The 20,251-nt window shown below is 42.1% G+C and overlaps 1 protein-coding gene across 3 annotated transcripts in view; it reads left to right on the forward strand.

Moving 5' to 3' along the window:
* The first annotated feature begins 545 nt into the window (after positions 1-545).
* The window catches only part of SPIDR (scaffold protein involved in DNA repair), a 195,776-nt gene continuing 176,070 nt past the window's right edge, over positions 546-20,251 (forward strand). For all 3 annotated transcript variants that reach the window (XM_032124810.1, XM_032124820.1, XM_032124828.1), the window contains exons 1-5: positions 546-634; positions 7,495-7,650; positions 8,575-8,653; positions 10,169-10,354; positions 13,037-13,194. In XM_032124810.1, the coding sequence (XP_031980701.1) occupies positions 620-634; positions 7,495-7,650; positions 8,575-8,653; positions 10,169-10,354; positions 13,037-13,194 (594 nt within the window). In that variant the 5' untranslated portion in view covers positions 546-619. The remainder of the gene's footprint in view (positions 635-7,494; positions 7,651-8,574; positions 8,654-10,168; positions 10,355-13,036; positions 13,195-20,251) is intronic.

Genomic DNA, 20,251 nt, shown 5'->3' on the forward strand with positions numbered 1-20,251 from the left:
CCCCTCAGAAATCAGCACTGCCAAGTCAACCCCTGCCCTGGGCAGAGAACAGACGGCTCCTCGCTCGCGGCACGCCCAGCTCCGCCTGGGGCCTCGGGGCAGCCCGGCGGGGAAGGAGAAGGAAGGCGGTGGCAGCAGTGGCGTTTCCCGCCGGGAAATCCCCGACGGCTCCCGAGGAGCGGCCCCGCAGCCCCGGCCCCGAGCAGTGACCGCGCAGCCCCGGCCCCGAGCAGTGACCCCGCAGCCGCGGCCCCGAGCAGTGACCCCGCAGCCCCGGCCCCGAGCAGTGACCCCGCAGCCGCGGCCCCGAGCAGTGACCGCGCAGCCGCGGCCCCGAGCAGTGACCCCGCAGCCCCGGCCCCGAGCAGTGACACGCCAACACGGATCGGCTGCCGCGCCCTCAGGGCTGCCGGCCCCGCCCCCGCGCGCGCGCGCACCGCGCCCCTCTGCCCGGGAACACCGCCCTGCCCCGTGACGTCACCCGCACCCCGCCCAATCAGGAGCCGCGGCTCTGGCGGCGCCAAAGCTGCAAAGGGCGGGCGCGGGCCGGGGCTTCCCTCGGCCCCGCCCCCGGTGCTCCCCCGCCACGTGACCGGGACGCGGCGCCGCGCCGGGGGCGATGCCCGGCGGGAAGGTACCGGCGGCGGCGGGACGGGAGGAGAAGGCTCTCGGCCGGGCCGGGGAGCGCTGCCCCGCAGGGCCGAGCCGTGGCGCTCCCTGGGCTCTTCGCGGTGGCCTTGCCGTGCGCTCCGGCCGCCGGCCAGCCGCGCCTCCCGGCCCCGCTGCGAGGGGCGCGGGGGTGGGTGTTGGTGGTGGCGGCGGCAAAGCAGCAGCCGCCGCGCTGTCCCCTCGCTGCCCTTTCATATCCGGCTCCAAGGCGATACTTGTGTTGGGGACCCGCCACGCTGGAACGCGGGGCGGTGACACGGGCCTTTCCCCGCGTTCCTGGCGTGCGCGGTTGCGCAACACCGACACTGAGATCCGTCGTGGCACGGCTGCACCGAAGGGAGAGGGGAGCTCGGCCTTGCTACATGGCAGTCGGGGAAAAAGTGCAGGGAGAGTAAAACTCGAGAGGAAAAGAGAATTGTGGGAATTGGCAGGATTGATATTGTTTTGAGCAGCTTCGCTTCCCTGTCTGGGAGTGGAGGGAGGAGAAGCGCCCGTGCTGGTTTTCGGTCCCTTTCCTTTGGTAATTTGCTTGGTTCCCCGCAGAGTGGCAATTAGGATGTGCTGCCTCTGATTAGCCGTGCTTAGCTTGATATTGAGGTACTGCTGAAAGTGGGACTGCAAGTGTTGTTTGATCTATAGAGTTGACAAATGACAGATCTGGTTCCTAAAAATTTTGTCTGTGCTGGTCTGAATGTCCTACCGCTTTTTAAATATAAGCACATTTAAAATAAATTTTAATGGAAGAAAATGTCAACAGCAAGTTTAAGAATAACCTACTATACTTCACATAAATTACCTTGTCATATTGACACTATACATGTTTTCTTCTAAAAGGTTTTAAGTTCTTGACTAGTGAAAAAATGCACACTTAACTGAAACAAGATTTAACCAAGTCTTGTTGCAATGTGATGACAGCTTGTGATAATAGTAGCTCCTTTTGCTGGCAAAGATAATGTTCTTTGTTGCTTTATGAATGAAAACTTGTACTGGTCAAGGGCAAATAAAGCACTCCTCCCCGCTTGCTGCCTATTAATTAAACTGATTAAAAACCCATGCCATAAGATGTAACAAAAATGTATGATACTGTTATTGTATCCTAAGCATTTTGGATAACCTAATTTTGTGTAATCTTTACTAAAATACGTCTGCTTTGATAGATTGCAGAGTTCTCTCTAACTACTCTGCACTAGTTGTTAATACAAAGTGTACTTCAGTAGTATTCTTATTCCATGAGAGTTTTTTGTTCAATGTAAGCATATAATAATTTATACTCTTGCTTAAAAAAAGGATGTATAGGCTAAAAAATCCTGACATTCAAATGGTAATCTAATATATCTCGGTATAAGTCGATGAGAATAGTCTTTCATTTACTGTAGCAAAAATCATGCGCACGAAGAAAGGTTTTGAAGGAGTGTTTTAAAAATTTTGGTCTCACACATCAATAGCAATGGGAAAAGTATTTTGAGATTTTAATTTGGTTTTAGTATTTCTTTACCATGTGCATACTGAGAGTGGAAGGAGGTAGGGTATGGCATGTTATCATTGCTATCATTGACTGTGATCATACAGTATAGGGTTTTTTTTAATGAATGATTACAACTTGATGAGGACCTTTCTAGGGACCATGCGTGTTCTTGCAAATCATCTTTGGAAAATATGCATACTGATTTTCATAGGAGTAAACAAATAATCTTGGCTGGAAAAAAATACAACTATAGGTTTAAGCCTGAAAACTATTTAAATCTCCACTTGAGTGTTTATCGTGAAGGCTGTTTTCTTGTTAAATTACAACTTTACTTTCTATCTCGGCACTTAAACCAGTAATTAGACTTTCAAAAGCTCTGTATCAGGAATGCTGATTTTTGCTGAGGATGGGATGCCTGTTGTGAAAGTCAGTTTTGTACTATCTTAAAATTGGACTTTAGAAAGCCAAGACAAGTTAAAGTGGTTTTAGTTTATGAGTACTTTTATATGAAGCCTAGGAGAACAAAGGTGAAAGATGAGGGTGGCTGTTGGTCGGTGTTTCATATTTGTGTACTTTTATGTGATTGTTCTCTTCACATTTTTTTTTAAAAAACACAAAAAGTCTTTGGAAACTAGAGCTGTGATTTTCAATACTTTTTCATTCTGCTCTCTTCAGGAAGAATACAACAGTTGTATTTAAATACTTTTGAGTGCTGTTTAAGTGATGTCACTGACTTTGGGATTTGCAAGCCAGTAGCTGGAGTAGTTCGTGTAGTGAAACATTTAATTACTAGTTTTGTCCTTCAGCTTATGTTGCTTTTTTGTGTTAGAGAAAGTGATGTGTCAAAGAAATGCCACTTGCATATGGGGTAAATAATATATTGGGTCATGTGTTCTGGGGGTTCTTCCCGTGGTTTTTGCAACAACTCTGAGGAAGTGGGATTGTCTGGAGTGTAAAGGGCTTGTAGGGAGTAGCCTTTGAGCATGTGGTCCCAGTGACTTCATACAGGCTGTTTCTGGGTAACAAGTCCTGGCCATAAGTAACTACACAGATCGGTTGAGTGGAGATGTTCTAGACAGGAACATCTATTTAGAAATCAAATCCAACACCCCGGCCCCATACTTGCAGTAGTCTGTTGTATAATCACTATGCATATTCACTGTTTTTTCAGGGTGTGCCTCCCTTTTCCTTACACCTGCACTCTGGTAGGCTGACTTACCTTTATCTCACTGGAAATAACTAAAGGAGTAATGGGATAAGGGTTGCTTGCCATGCCTTTTGTGTGGGGGGCTTGGTCCTAATTCCACTAACGCCAACAGGAGTAACTCAATTTTTTTTTTCACTCATTTAGAAGGAACTACTCCAGAGACAAAATGCAATGCTTTTGTGAACAGAGGTCATGGCAATTTATATATGAGGTAGCCATCCTAGCCTTCCCCTTTTTAACTCTAAATTTCAGAGGTCATATTTTGGTTTCTGACACCCTACGCAATTTACAAGGTTCTTTGTCTGACTCTGGTTTGTAATAAATCTTGGTTTTATGATGTACGCCAGGGCTACATGCTTTAGCTCTTTTGAGCCTGATTTGGTGATTTTTTAAAAAATTCCAGTACCTTGTTTCTAGACACTTCATGAATTCCTTTAATAAATTACACAAGTTATTTTTTGTGTGCCCCATTTTTCTTTTAGATTAAAAGAAAAACATGGTTAACCTTGTGACTCAAGATTAAAAGAACTCACAGTTGTTGCTGCATTTCTCTGGGAACAGCACAGTCTTCAGATTAGCTTCATTATAAATATTTATTCCTGAGAAGTAAGTTTCTTAAAATGTTCATTTCTCTGCTGCATTGAAGCAGGCTGGAGCAGAAGCAAAGAGCCTTTAAAACTTGCCATTTCTGCATGCCAGCAGATGTATTCCTGTGGCAGAAGTCCTTGGACACCACACTCTGTGGCAAGGTGGCTTTGCAGGGGAAGGGTGACAGTGCTGTCCCCAGCATTGGCACTGTCCCACCATGTCTGAAGGCAAAGAGCCAAACAGAGTCCCTGCAGGCTGCTCTCAGCTCCCTTGCACCTGCTCCCAGACCCTCTCAGTAATTGTGGATTGAAGCTGTAGGTCCAGTTTCTCGAATTCACATCAGATATTTACATGGAGAGATATAAATTGACAAGGAGTTTGGGATGGGGTACTTGTCTTTAAGGTTTCTTTTTTTTTTTCCCATTTTTTAAGGTGATGTAGGATGTGGGAAATGGTGGCAAGATATTTGTATTGAAAGCACAGAACTCAAAGCCACTGCTGTCAATATCAACAATCATAAGTCCTTCTCTTTTGCTTCCTTCCAAGTGGTGTCTGCCAGAAATTTGCAGTAGCTGAGGAATGTTTCATGTAAAGGATATATTTCTTTACTTTTTTGGTTTGGGACTTCGGGGACCATTTTCAGGTTTTCTCAGTGGTTGTAGTGGCTATAAATTTCTGTGTGGTGGTAGCAGAAACTCTCAGATGTTCTTGAATCTGGGGAGCAGGATACATGGTGAAACAAAGCTAATTAACCAGAATTGTCAGTAGTACTGATGGTTCTTCAGGTTGTAATTAAGTTGTCATGGTGTCAAGCAGCTGCTGGAGTGGTCCCACTGATCCTTGTATCCTTTCTGCTGCTGTGCCAGCTGTAGGTAACAAGTCCTTCTTCCCAAAGAAGTTTTCTGACAGTTTGGTTCATCACTGCTGTGTCTGCACTGAGTCTGACGAGTGCCAAGTGCTTGAAAAGAAGAGGAGGAAGAGGGGACTCCAGTTGTTTCTGGTTTGTCATGGAACCACCTGCCCTGAGACAGCTCTGTAGTGCTGCTCTGAAAACTTGAGCAGCCCTGCCTTTATTCCAGATAAGGAAGTGCAGGATTAAATAAAACTCCTGCTGTTAAGTCATTAATTATGAAAAGTCTTTCTGCCTGTCACAGCCATGACTGTCCAGTACTCTGAATTTCAGTTGTTTAAAAGTCACTTCCAGTGCAACTTCTCATTGCACTCTAAATAGAAGTGTAACCATCTAAGCATAAACCCAGCTATTTGTTCTACTCAGTCTGCTTTTTTAACCTTGTGGCCTGTAAACATATCCTTTCTGCTTGCATCCCAACCCTTCTTACTTAGGGAGAGGGAGCTAACATGTAGCCTTTATCCGGCTGATTTTTATATGGTGTTCCCATCCCAAATCTTGGCAATTGTGCAGCAGTGGCCATGTCTCAGCTGCCACGTTCTGCTGTTGAGCCCCTGCCTCTTATGTCACACTCTTTCTTTGCTCCGTTGGTATTGCACAGCACAGAGAAATTGAGATTTGCTGTCTGTCAGGAAATGTCATGATTTTAATAACATGATGAGAGACTTAATAGAGAGTAACTCCCTAGTTCTATGTTCATCAAGCTTCCTAACAATAGAAGTACATTACAAAGCCTGTTTCATGCAACTCTTTGTGCATGCAATTAGGTGCATTTCTTTTTCACTTATTTGCAACCATTTCTGCTTTTAACTGACCATCAAAAATGGTATGCTGTAAACTTGCTTGCAAGCTGTGGTGCTGCTGTTGGCACAGACATGTATTCCTCAAAACTGGAGTGTCCCATTCAAGAAATAAGCTCAGATGAACTGTATTTGATACTGTAAGTCTTTGTCTGCAAAATGTATGTCACAAAATCTTCTAGAGGCTGCAAAACCGGTCATATAAGGAAGACTCCCAGCACTAAGGTTAAAAACCATCAGAAGCACTTGCCAAGAGGATAGCCCAATGTAGAGGTTCCTGTCTAAGCACTCTGGAAATCGAGGCTTGGGCCAGCAGCTTCACTGGGAGAGAAGCAGTGTTTAAATTCTCTTTGTGTTATAACGTTAACCTTTTTTGTTAAACTGCTGTAGTTTCCTTACTTGACATCGTGTCCTTTCTGAAGTGCTGGTGATTCCAGACTTAATACCACATTGGATTCGAGGCTGTACTTTTCATATATCTGTGGGAGCAGTTATGGGGACAGTTTGACTTTGGTGATAATGAGTAGTTACTTCGAGGTGTAAATACTCCCGGCACTTTTGGAAGAGGCTCTTAGCAGGGTCAGCTACCATCAGTGGAAATGCAAAGCGAGTTTGTTTTGCTCTGTCTTCTTAACATGCACAGCAGGACTGTGTGACTGGAGGGGCGAAGTAAGATGCTGCTCCCTGTACTGGGAGCTGCTTGTTTCATTCTCAAGAGCACTGAAAAAAAACCTATGGAAAGCAAAGGCGCACTGCCATTTACAAAACGGACAAAAAGTGCCAAATGCTTGTGCTCTCAAGCACATGGTGTGGTTCTTGGGGCTGTGCAGCGCCAAGATTTGGGCTTTTAGGATGCTTCTGGGTCCCTTCCAAATCAGGATATTCTGTGATTCTACTTTTTGGGGTTTTTTTGTTGCCCATATGTTTGACACATATGTTACAGTCCTGATTGACCAGCCTGGTGGAAAATGTGTGTGCTGATTAACTTAACTTTGGAGTAATAATTATTTATAGGTAGGAACTTGCTTGAGAGAAAGTATATCAGAAGAAGACAGAAATACTCAGACAGATGATGTAGTCAGCGTTTTCTAAGATAAGTTTCAGTAGCATAGCAGGATAAGATGTTTATCATACTCAAGTTCAATTTCTGTGTATAAACTGGTGTTGAGTCTGAGAGATAGCTTTGGATGTGATAACAGGCAATTTCCTTATCTTCAGCTATTTTCAGATATTACAATCTCTTGCATGAAATTGGCACTGGGTGCTAATCAGCATCCTGTTTCATGACTTATCTAATAATTCAAAGGACTTCCGGCATCCCGTGTAACGGGAAGGCAACATTTTTGGTGGGGAAATGGTTATGAAAATAAATGTAATTCTTACAGCTGAAAGAGTCTGGGGTGGTTTTTTTTTGGTTGGTTGGTTATTTTTTAATGGTGAACTGTATAGTGATACCTAGTTTAACCTCCTGCATATACTAAATGAAATCGGATTAAATGCAACTTTGAAGGCATTATTTGGTTAAAGTGTATTTTACTGAGCTGTTCCTGTGTACTATAATATTTTCAGCTTCATTGAGCAGCTGTGAGGTACTACGAGATGTAACTTAGACCAACAGAAAGTGTACTTATCAAAAATTTAATTTACTCCTGACGTTGGTGGTGATGTTATTTAGTGCTACATAAAAGATCCTTGCAAATATTTGAGACTTTTTTTTTTCCCGAGCTCATTAAAAATTGGAATTTGTTTGTAAACATTCAGAAAATACATGGGGCGATCTAGATTAAGTAAATTTAACTTGAAATTGATTATGTCTACACAGAGTTTTTGATGGGTTTGTTTTTCCTTTCTCTAGCGGAAGAGACTTTGGAGTGCAGAATGCATACCATTCCCAGATGAGACACCCCTACGTCTGAAAAAATCAAATGTCAGGACATCAGTGTCTGCTGCTTCGATTTCCAATGCGTGGCTTAGGTGTGGGGATGGTTTTCAGAGCACTTCAGTGCTGGAGGTAAAGTGCTGCCTCAGTGATGTAACAAAGAGATGCAAACTGACAGTGGATTTCCATGCTTGACTGAATAAGATGTTGCCTTTTTTTTGGTATTGTTGCCAAACTAACAGCATATTGTTGCAACTGTCAAAATAGACAAAAAATGGCAAGCACAGTTACATAAGGACATTGTCTTAACTTGTTAGTGTAACTTGCTGAGCATATGTTAATATGTTGTCTTCTAGATAGCACTTATCACTTAGAAAATTTCAATAATACACTAAAGGATGCAAAAGTAATTTGACGTTTGGGATGGAGTGCTACATTTTCTAAAAAATATGGAATAAAAATACTGTAGTATGCATCTGAAGATTTTTTGCTAGACCTAAATAATGTGTTTGCAATAGTGAATTAAGCATAGAAAGTCTTGCTCCATCATGAACAGAGATGTTCAGCCAGCTCTGAATGGGAAGTGTTTTGTGCTGACCCAGGTTGCTTTTCTGTTTCTTCTTCTGGTACTGAGCAGCCACAGTGTTGCATATCTTGTGGGATATACTAAAATCAGAGACAGGGCGACCAAGTACTTCTTTCTGAACCTTTCAATAGGGCACATCCTTTATCAAGCATGTTGTTACTGCCCGCTTTTGACATTTTAGTGCTGAAAATACTGCCTCTTGTTCTTCTTAAGGGAGAGTCACATGTGATTTCTGTCATAGTCACAGAAAGTTTGTATTTTCCAAATCTATAAGAATTCAGATTTTATGTTACTGTTGTCATGCTTTAATACCTCATTATATTACAATCTTGTAAAAGATTTAAAAATTAATTTGAAATTGTTCTGCTGTGGTGGGTGAATAATGACAGCTTTGAATATATTGATACATGTTCAAATTATTTTTAATATCTCAGTGATTAAATCTCTCTCCATGTCTCTTTTTAATATAGTCTCAGAGGCCTTCTAATAAGAAATCCAGGATTAAGAAGCGTCTTGGACCACTGTTAACATCTGCTGAAAGTGCATCTAGTATGTTTTGATTATTTCATGTTAACATTGTCAGAATATTGTTACTTTGTTTTGTCCTACACTAGGGTAGAAGTTGGCTCAAAATACTGGTTGCTTCCTTCTGTTACTGTAATTAGAAGCTAATTCTGATAAGACGCTCAGTCTCTTGCTGTTGTGGTTGGGCTCTTCTATTCACCTGGAGTGCCAGAAATTTATTCTGCAAAGCTGCAGGCACTCAGCTATTGCTTTTGAACAGGTGAAAGAAGCATCACTAATGCTGTATATGGTGTGTATTACAACAAGGATGGGATATTTAAATCTTTCACATTTTTATCAAGAGGGAATGAAAAATAGCCCTTAGCTGTGTAGATCGAGGGTGAAATTATTCTGTCTTCTTCTAGACAGACAAGCAGGCATGAGAGAACACATTTTGTAAATATGAGCAATAGATAGAAAAAAAGAATTTTGTCAACCTCCTGCTTTTACAGGCTTCTGTATGCCTTGGAGTTGCTTAATATTGTCATTAAAAAAAAGAACTCTAGGGAGAATAAAGAGGAGGAGGACTTACTGACTCTTTCTAGTTCTTTCCTTTTTTTTTTTTGAGCCCAGAGGAAAGGAAAGAAAGAGGGGGTGGTATTCTTCAGTCTGTATTTCTGCTTGCTCCAGCAGTTGTGCTGCTTCTGTTGGATGTAAGTAGGTGACCTACTGGGCACTTTTTTTTACCTTTTGGGGTTCTAGCTTTTCTAGATTTCTAAGAGCCACCTCTCTGTATTGCAGGAGGAGATGTGGTTGTGTTTCTCTCTTCTGGGCCCATCTGCCTAATTCCAAATCCCCAATAATTGTCTAAATTCCCTTTTACTTATAAAATTTTAGTAGTGATATGAAGTGGGAAGTTCTGCCTTCCTATGATTCCTCGTTCTGTATGCTCCATGCTAAGTATGAATCCTTTCCTCCTTGCTTTATTAAAAATGATTCAGGAAGGTATTTTGAATTAAAATGTCTTACTTCAGAAGCACAACAGCTTTTCTTTGTAACACCTGAGAAGGTTTGTTTTTTTTTCTCTCAGGAGAAAACTGGAGAGTAATCTCTACTGATAGAATACTTTTATTCCTTTGTTATTCATTGCATAAAGTCAGAGAGCTCCCAAACCCAGAATTCTAAGGACAGTCTTTCTTTAAACCACTTAGCATTTCACAAGGGTACACGTGGGGGAGTGGAGGAGTGTTAGGACTGTGTGTAGGGGGACTAAATGTCAGACAGTCATGACTTGTCCTCACTCGGCTGAAGGACACAGTGGTAGCCTCATTGTATAAAATGAAGTGTTAGCATTTGTCATGGAGAACTAAACTGAAAATAATGCATGTATGTGTAAGAAATGCATGTGAGTTAATGCTTCAGTATTAATCTCTGATGTGTAGTAGCAGACTTGATAATTTTGCCCATTAAAAAGTAGTGCAGTTTAATTTGTAATATTTTAAATTCAACAAAATTGCATTTCAATATAACAATATAACACTTTGCAATGCATTTTCATAGGAGCTGCTGCTGCTGAAAGCTCTAAGGAAGCTGAGGACATAATATGGACCTCTAGTGGCAGTGATTTTTCAGATGATGAAAATAAAACATTGGTTCCAAGGTTGCACAGCAAAAAAAGTGAAGCTTCCAAAACAGAGGAATCACCTAGCACACATGATTTATTGTTAGAGGACAGAAGTAGTGAAGGTAAGTTGAAGTGCATGATTTAACAAGAAACCTTCTGTCAATTTAAGGTGGTAATGAAAATATTCTTGAGGTCATCCTGACAAAATTACATGATCCATTCCTATTTTGGTTGAATATTCTTGAGGTCATTCTGACAAAATTACATGATCCATTCCTATTTTGGTTAAATCAGTTGGACGGGATTTTTTTCCTTAAATTTCATCTGGGTATAGAGTAAGCTCTTAGTAGAAATTATATACAGAAATTTTAAACCTTGGAGTAAAGGAGCACAGTTGTCTGCATCTGCTGACTAGATATGGCAGACTTTGCAGCTGCAGATACCATCATCTTCTGTGGCATGCATTTTCATTTTGAAACACAGTACTCCTTGCTTCCCCTGTTAGCTGCACTGTGTGAACAGCCATGAGTTTAGTTCTTAGAACTTCCTTTCTAATTGATGGAGCAGGAAATGACACCAGGAAGAGGAATTGATTTGAAAGTGCAGCTGAAGACAGAAAAAGCTTTGCTTGTATGCTCTATTATATGTGTTAATTAGGATAATGTATAAGTTGCATTAGAACTTGTTAGGAAGTCTTTCCAATGTAAAAAATAAGTTAGGTTAACTTTGTAATACTTCAGCTTGGTCTGAAATATTGCAGTTAGACTGGATCCTGGATGTCTGGCAAAGCATCCAAACACTGCTCTGAGCTAAGCAAATGGATTGACTGATGACTTTTTGTTTCGTGCGTGACACTGGTTAAATATGTTCCTTAGATTTAAAACAAAACTGCAAAATCTTCCTCCTTTCATCTATGTTTTTACCACCTATATAACACTGTCACTGACATATCTGATGGTTATCTTTTGTAATTCCTAGTCATTTTATTCTTTTTCAAAAGGAAGGACTGTTCATTTTCTAAACTGCAATCTGTTGCTGACTTACCATTAATATAATTCACTTGTCCCCTGCAGGTATATCCTGCAGGTTTTAATCTTTCTCTCTTTTTTTTTTTTTTTTTTAAGAGACAATACACAGACTTTTTTTAATCTTGTAAGATAGCAAAATTTGGTTTCTCTGTGTAGTTGAAGAAACCCTGATGTGTTATGTATCTGCTTGAAGGTTACTGAGAAAATCCAATAATTGTCATATTTTTGGGTTTAGAAGAAAAATATCTTGAAAGCAATGGGGAGTAGAAGGACTGTAATTTCCATGTTTTTTGAAGCGACCATCATATACACTGATTTTAGCATTGTACATAGTGTGCCTCTGTGTGTGCATATATAGGTACAGTTGTAGGTGTGGCCACAGTAGGTGAAAAGGTATTTTTAAAAGAGATGTTCCCTTTCATGTGAAGTTCACTTTAAGAGGCACAGCGTCAGTACTTCAGTGTGACAGGATAAAACGGACTGCCTTTTATTTTTTCAAGGAATTGATACTGTTGTCACAAGGTGCATGCAACTTGTCACACAGCTTCTAGAGGAACCTCTTTGTGCTATCTGGTTGCTGATGCCTGTGTTTAAAATTTCTGATGAAGCTTCCTCATAGTCAGAAACAGAAATGCATTCGTGTGTGTAAAAGGAGGCAATGCTACAGCTGTGTGTTTATTTGTCTGGGTGACTTCAGAGTTCGGAAGTTGGATGTAGAAACTAGTGATTTAGATTATAGTGGCACTGCCAAGTACAGAAGGTGCTGCCACAGTTCCAGGGGTATGTACAGATGCCTGGAGCATTGTGCAGGTGCCTCCTTTCTCTGCTGTCTCTCCACTATACATGACTATTCCAGTGTTAGAAATATGACATTTACAAAGCAAAAAAAGCAACCCCTCAAAAAGCTTTCACCCCTTCTTCGAACGTGCTCATTTGTACAAAACACATTGAAATTATCTCTCTCAGTACCTTGTACCTAAAGGGTGATGAGGGTGCTACCACAGCTCAGGTTTCCATGGCCTTCAGTAGATCCTTGGAGTTACAGATGGGCTTTTGGAGTTGCATTAAATATCATGTGGTCATGGGGATGGTGGAAGGAAAAGTTCTGCATTTCTGTCTGCATCTCTTTGTTTATTGCTGTTGAATTGTGAGTTTGTTTGGGGCTTTTTTATTTGTTGTTTTTTTAGCTCCATCTTTTGTTATGCCTGTTTCTATTAATTTGTCATCAGCAATTCTCTCTTTGCTGTGCTTAGAGATTTGATTTGCAGACCTGTATATTCAGGCATAGTGTTCTAGGAGGTGACCATTTCAACTAGTTTTGTCATCCCTCTGTGAGGGTTACCACTAATAGCAGATGTTAATTAACACTGTTTAAGGCATTTGCTTAGAACAGTTAATTCTGAACAAATATGCTTGGAAAATCCAATGCAACTGGGCAAAAAAGCCCCCTAACTAAACCGTGGGAAAATTGATATTAACTAAACTACAAAGAGCACACTACCTACCTATGCAGTTAAATGTACTACCTCTTTGCAGACAATACTTTGAAATCTTTTTTGTATGTATGTAATTTTTATCTTTCTTCAGAGGATATTTTCTCCTAGTAGGATTTAGCTTTTATGAGACACAAAATACTTAAAGATCAGTTGAACATAAGTAAAAAATAATGTTGCAATTCTTCTCCCAAGTTCAGGATAGCTGTAGTATTATTCTCACTTCATGCTTATAATAGATGGTGATTAAGAAAAAACTCTTTTTACCAATATTCTATTTTAGATGAATTGGAGCTCATCGACTGGGAGAAGGATACTGATTCCACCGATAAGTGTGATGGGTCAGAAAAAGAGGACAGCTCACTAGAGATATCAGACTCGGACTCTTGCACAAATACTAGTTCTCTGCCTGTCAAAGAGGAGAGTGATGAGCTTTGTAAGGTGAGAAACCATTCCAAGTCTAAGAAAAAAACCTGCTGCTATAATTATGGAATATATTCATATTTGTTTGCATTTGAATTGGGGGAATTTGAGGATTTTGCTTATCTTATCTTTTCAGAAAGAATTCTGTACACAAGAACTTCAAGGCACTTTCTTTGACTGCCAACCCTCAAAACCAAGCCCCTTACACAGAGCTTGGTAGTGTAGTCACTGAATCACAGGATGACTGAGGTGGGAAGGCACCTCTGGAGAATGCCTAGTCAAACTCCTCTGCTCACAGCAGGCTTGAACAGCTGGCTGTTCAAGGCTGTGTCTGGTTCAGTTTTGAGTATCTCCAAGAGCAGAGACTCCACAACTTCTCTGGGCAACATGTGCCAGTGCTCGGTCACCCTTGCAGTAAAGCAGCTTGTTCTTATATTAAAATTGAATTTCTTATATTTCAATGTGTGTGCAAAAAGTCATCAAGTTGGTGGGTTTCTCACCAGAGATGTGATCTTTCGGACTCTCTACAGTCCCTGGCTGCAAGTGACAAATTGGTGCCCAAATTTCCTGTCGTGTGGTGGGTGTGAGACCATATCCTATTCCTCTTTAGTACTTTGAAATTGTGACTATCTAAAATTCCAGGTACTGGGAATAGAGCATGATGAGGTAGAGGACTATATGCAGGACTCCCCTCTCAGTAATGAGGATTGCAAAGCTCCAGAAAGGGAAGGCAGTAGGAACTGAATTTTACTAGCTAAAATGTGGTAGCTACTTTTCTTTACTGCAGAAAATGTAAGTTTATTTCAAAAGAAGGCATTCTGTGTCAACTATAGATCTTTAATTAGTATCTTACAGTGAAATGACCTGTGTGAAAAGACTTGAGATGTGACAGTACCCTGGGCCAAAGGAACATTTGAAATGGGCTGCCCACGGTCAAGTGTCCCTGGAGGTGTCCAAGCACAGACTGGACGTGGCGCTTAGTGCCATGGTCTGGTTGACATGGTGGTGTTTGTTCAAAGGTTGGACTCGATGATCTCAGAGGTCTTTTCCAACCTGACTGACTGTGATTTACCCTCTCTCTGGTGCTGGGGGCTGGTGCCGCACCAGGGAGCCCCGCGCCGGCAGCGCTCCCCGGAGTGTGGCGGAGAAGCCCCAGCCGGGGCGGGCAGAGCGGAGCGGCCGGGCTGTGACCCCCCATGAGGAGCCCAGCCGGGGGAGAAGGGGCAGCGCTCGCCTGGCAGCCGGGAAACACCGGCCGGAGGAGGTGTGGGTGTCGGAGCGGCGGGAGCAGCCGGGATCCGTGCTGGAGCAGCCCGGCAGAGGGCACCGCAGGCCCGGGAACCTCGGCCCGCGGGGGCCATGGGCACGGGGACTCGTTTATGTATCGGTGCGGTATTAAAATGCTCACGAGTGAGTGCCGGTGGAGTGTGATAGGACGTCCTGCTCGCACAGGAGGGAGAGCAGCCTCCAGTTTCCCAGGAATCAGCCCCATCGCAGGGTCCTGCTGCTTTGCCGGAGCTGGAGGGTGGGACGGGTCTGCGGCCCCTCGCTACAGGAAAGACATTGAGGTGCTGGAGCGAGTCCAGGGGAGGGCAGTGGAGCTGGGCAAGGGTCTGGAGCACAAGTCTTACGATGAGCGGCTGAGGGAGCTGGGGGTGTTTATCCTGCAGAAAAGTGGGGACCTCATCACTATCTACAGCTGCCTGTGAAAGGAGGCTGCAGCCAAATGGGGTTGGCCTCTTCTCCCAGGCGACAAGTGAGGGGACAAACTTAGCGTCAAGCTGTGCCAGGGGAGGCTCAGGTTGGACTTCAGGAAGAATTTATTCACAGAAAAAGTGATCAGACATTGGAATGGGCTGCCCAGGGAGGTGGTGGAGTCACCACCCCTTGAAGGTGTTTAAGGAAAAACTGGATGTGGCACCTAGTGCAGGGGTCTACTTGAACATGGTCGTGTTTTGTCATAGGTTGGATTTGATGATCTTTGAGGTCTTTTCCGATCTAATTGATTCTGTGAAGCAGCAGGTCTGGCTGTGGCAACACATGTGACCGGCTCTTGTTGGGCTCCTGTGGGTGTCAGTCCCACTCTAGTGTCTGTAGCTCAGAGTTCAGCAAGGGTTAGCCAAGTGTTTTCAGGTTTTGAAGAATTTACTTTATATAGCCTAAGTCCCAGGCTGCAGTGTCAGAAGAGACTACACACTCTGCATAAAGCTGTGGAAACAGAACTGAGATTTATGCAAGTGGTAAAAGTTGTCCTGTTTTTATTACACCAGTGTGACTGATCCCAGTGTACATGGAAAGTTGGATAAATGTTATGAAACACGTTCATATTACTAAATGATGCTCATGAGAGGGTTTTTGGGATGCAACCATACTGTAATAAAAAGTTTTTAAATCTAACCGGAATAGTTATGCTAGTACAAAAGATGCTGGTACATTGGGAGTCTCAGGTTGTCTCTACAGATTTTCCCTTCCCCCATCCTAGCTGGAGTGCCGCCGTGTGGGAATTTTGCTGGATGGTCACCTTCACCAGAAAACTTTCTTCTGGGAATTCAGTGTATGCAGGAGGGTAAATCCCCAGTGATTGCTCTGCCTGTTGCAGTCTTTGTTTTGCTTTACTTCGAATATGCTGTTTTCCAGGGAAAAAACTGCTAGAAAAAAACTGCAGGCAAGCCGCGAGGTTTCCAAGAGAGAATAGAAAAGTACTATTCACTATAGGAGGTCATTTGCTGTATGGGTATTCTTTAGAAAGGCCTGTTAATTTTGTGGCCTAGTTCATGGTGAGGGAAGGGGAAAAAAAGCCAAATGTTGATATATCATCATTTTTGTGGTATTTACTAAATATCTAGAATCTAATGGAGTGTGTGGATAATCAAAAGACCATGAAATTTATTTTACCCCACTTCAAAATATGCCAAATACCAAGAGGTTCTGGAGGTTTAGGATTACTGCCAAAATATCTTTATGGTAGTATTTACTCTTGCTAGGAGTGTATTAGGTTTCTACTGGGAAATCTCAGAAGATTGATAACTATGGCTTCCCCCCTCCTTATATCTAATTTAAAAATTGCTTCTATTTGGTGATAATTAACTGCATAGAAAAGCTTCACGTATTGTTTTGGTTGGAAGATAAGACTCTTGCTTATCTGTAGGCTGTGAAGCTGCAGTCACGATTCAGTTTATGTTCCAAGTCCCTGTGCTGTGTCTTTCCTATCAACTATCCACTTCTGATGTGTAAAGCTGCTTGATAGAGGATAATGAGGAAGGCAAGTTGAAGCTGGCCTTGTGGGGAGCAGCTAATTTTTGTCTTCAGTTCAGAATTTTTGAAGAAAGTATGTGCAAGATATGACAGGGCCATGTTTTACTTTCCTTTGGCTGTTTTTAAGGGATGAGAGAGTTGTTTTATGCTAGCTTTCATTTGACCTATAAGTGGTTGAATTTTTGCTTAAGATGATGCAGGACAAAGATCTGACAAGGTGATCCCAGATGGTTGTATTCTTACAGTTCTTGACTTCTAGTTGCTAGTGGTGGATACCTAAGGGAACTCTTTTCTTGGAGAACATGGTACTAAAATAGAGATTAACCATTAATGTTAGTTTTTCAGCATACATGTTTTCCAGAAGAGCACAGTGTAATCACTTCAAAATTGAAAAACTCCGTATTTTTATGCGTTGATAGTGACCACTTTTTGCCAAACTCCTGAACAGACTTTTTGTCTCATGAGCTGAAGTTCCATGTTTTGTAAGAACTGCTTATCTATTAATTATTTTTAACTTATAATATTTAAATGCTAGTAATTAATTGAAAACGTGTGTTCCTGTTGGTAAATCCCTCTCTTCTTCTATACTACCTCTGAAACTGGGAACTTCCTCTGGCCCAGTGCACTGGGAGGCATCATCTTCCCCACGTGAACCCTTCCTCAAAACACTTAATCCCTTAAAGTAGGCCAGCACTTTTATGGAGTATGTAATTTTGGTATCTTACAAGAGTATGGTCTTTTCTTTGTGTCCTGTGTGTTAAATTCACTTTATCAGTTTCTGATGGGTAGTCAGATTTGCTTGGTTTACATGTGGAACAAGTGAGGTATATCCCAGAATGGTGTGAGGAATTAGTCTTACGTATTTGCTATGTAGCATGAATAAAGCTTAACTGGTTACAGCAGGTCCTCTTTATTGCACAGCACACTAATAAGTGCAGTAGATACTTGTCTGCTGATCTTAACTTCTGTTTGGGTGAAAATTCATCCAAAAGTCACATGGTTAAGAGCTTGTTCCCTTTAAATCTTAGAACCATTGAATGGTTTGTGTTGGAACGAAAATTAAAGGTCATCCAGTTCCAAACCCCTGTCATGGTCAGGGACACCATTCACTAGACCAGATTTCTCAAAGCTCCATCCAGCCTGGCTTTGAACACTTCCAGAGGTGGGACACCCACAATTTCTCTAGGCAACTTGTTCCAGTGTCTTACCACCCTGATAGTAAAGATTTTCTCCCTAATACCTAATCTAAAGGTGCCCTCATTCAGTTTGAAGCCATTCCTCTTTTGTCCTACTGTCTTACTGCTGTAAGAAATCCCTCTCTGGCTCTCTCATAGGCCCTTGGTAGGGACTGGAATACATAGAGAGTGGTAATATCCCCAAACTATTATGCTGAATGAAGATAGACGACTGAAAAAGAGATTTGCTGTATGTTACGTGTTTCAAAACTCTTTAATAAATCCCTATCACATTCTCAGCTCTCTATTGTGCTGCAGTCTGTGTGCCCTGACAGTGGGCAATCTGATGTGATAACTGAATATTGTGCAAAAATTATTTTAATGTTGTGCAAAAGGTTTATTTTGGGGTTTTCCCCTGAGTGAAGAACACTTTATTTTAGAAGTCCTTCCTGCATGGATATATGTAGGTCTGTGTCTTTTACCTGAGGCCTTCTGATCTTTCAAATTGAGGTTCATTCAGTTGCTTAGTTCGTGGATTTATTACTGTCTTAACTTGGCTTAAAAAAAAACCCCTCAAAACAAATTCTGTCCTTCTGTGGCATTACATTGAGGGGGATTCAACATACTTCATGAAATTCTGAAGAGGTCACTTAAAAGATGAGCAGGCCAAGACTTGCTGTTATTTCTGGACTTGCTTTTGTGTCCTGGCTTTCTTGATCCATTATAATGGTAATTATAACTAACATTGGCTTGGTAATTAGAATTGAGTCTAGAACTATTGTTGTGTAACAGAATTTAAAACAGGTTATCTCAAGGTAGGGAATCATTATTATGGCAAATGGAATTTGTGTCATCCTGTCAGACTGATGACTTAACACGGATAAAGGGTGATGATATGACCATGTTATTGCAAGCACTTTTGTCAGTTCATTACTGAAGGAAGTGTATTAGAATATACACAAAATACCCACAAGCTTACAATTATTTTTAAATATGTACTTTATGGAATAATTCAGATTGGAAACAACTTCCAAGATTTCTTCAGTCAACCTGCACAAGGCAGTCTGAGCTGCAAGGTCAAACAAGGTTGCTTAGGGCTTTATCTAGTTGGATCCTGGAAAACTTGAAGGATGAAGATAGCATAACCGGTCTGGGCAGCATCCTTCTCCCTTCCCTGTCTCTCTCCTCCGTGTCTTTCCAAAAACAGGAACCTTACTTTTCTGGGTAGAACTGGTCTCTTCTAGCAGGGCTCTTCAGCTGGGCCTTTTAGGCAAGACCTACAGATCAGCAGATTGCAAGTCAGTAGTGGCACAGAAAGAGACACCTTTTGCATTCATACCTGCAAGGTGGAAGGATTTATACCTGAATTACCAGACAGAACTGAACCTGTGCACCGGCTGCTTTCTGCTGCATCTCATCAGCAAGGATGTCTCTGCATCTTCTGATACAGGAATCAAGCCTTGAAGCTCTTTTCCTTAGTCACAGACAATATTCCCCTCTCAACTTTGTTTCCATGATTTAGTCAGATTATCAGAATAGGAAACAGGATGTTTCTGGGTGTGCTGTAGCTATTTGTATTATAACTAGCTTTTTTTCAGTCTGTAGTTAAACAATTACCCCATTAAGTTTAAAACAGGACTGACTACACTAGTTCAGCTAATACCTAACTGGCTCAGATGTTTCTTGCTGTGATAGTTTGAATTATCTTGGGAATAGTTTTCTTTATAATTCTGGGACTCAGGGGTTCAAATGTCAGTGTGAACGAATTGGTTCATTATCCTCCTCAAGAAGGACACAGTCATATGAATGTCTTGATGCATGTTATGTGTACTTTTGGTGTTGTAACAATGCCTGAAGTCTGTGATGCCCATTTTGAAGGAAGCATCTTTGATCACCGTTGTCATACTTACAGGTGCTTTTGTAGGTGGTCCAGTGTCACTGAGGTTGCTGTGCTTCTTTGTGCCTAGTTTGTGAAATTCCTGGATGACTTATTAATTTAGTGGAGACTTGTGTACCATGTTCTGGATGTATGAAATCTGATGGATTACAGCACCTATGACAGTGACGTAAACAGACTTTAGACTTTGCTGCCATGAGCTGTCATTCCCAGAGTGTATTTTTATGTTGTTTGAAGCACCAGGCTGTTTGTGAATGCTAATCCAACCCCTCTGCTTTGTTTAACTTAAGGCTTCAGCTGAGCCCCATATTCTTTCTTACACAGCTCTGGAGAGCAACAACTTTAAGTGCAGCTGACAGCATTGCTATCTTTGTATCCATGTATTGAATGTCCCTCTCTTTGTGGTCTTCCCACATCCTCCCCAAGTCTGCCTGGTGTTTTAAACAAGATTCAAGAGGCCTGTGTTCGCTTTCCTGCAGCTGCATGCCACACAAGGCATCTGCATTTCCTCAGGTCTGGCACCTCTCTGGAGCATGGCTCCTGACAGCACCACAGCGGATCTTCAGGAGTAACAGGGACAAGCAAAGCAGTATCTGTTTGCCCTGTCAGGGCCTTGAGCTCCATCTAAAGAGATGAAGCATGGAAAGAGGGTCTCGTCTGTCTCTTGTTGGTAGCTTGCCTGGTGCTGCAGCAGAAGATGCTACAGGGACGAGCAGAGCATGCACTGCCTGGAGTACAGTGCTCTCCT

Source organism: Corvus moneduloides, chromosome 1 (assembly GCF_009650955.1).
Source record: "Corvus moneduloides isolate bCorMon1 chromosome 1, bCorMon1.pri, whole genome shotgun sequence".
Lineage (NCBI taxonomy): Eukaryota > Metazoa > Chordata > Aves > Passeriformes > Corvidae > Corvus > Corvus moneduloides.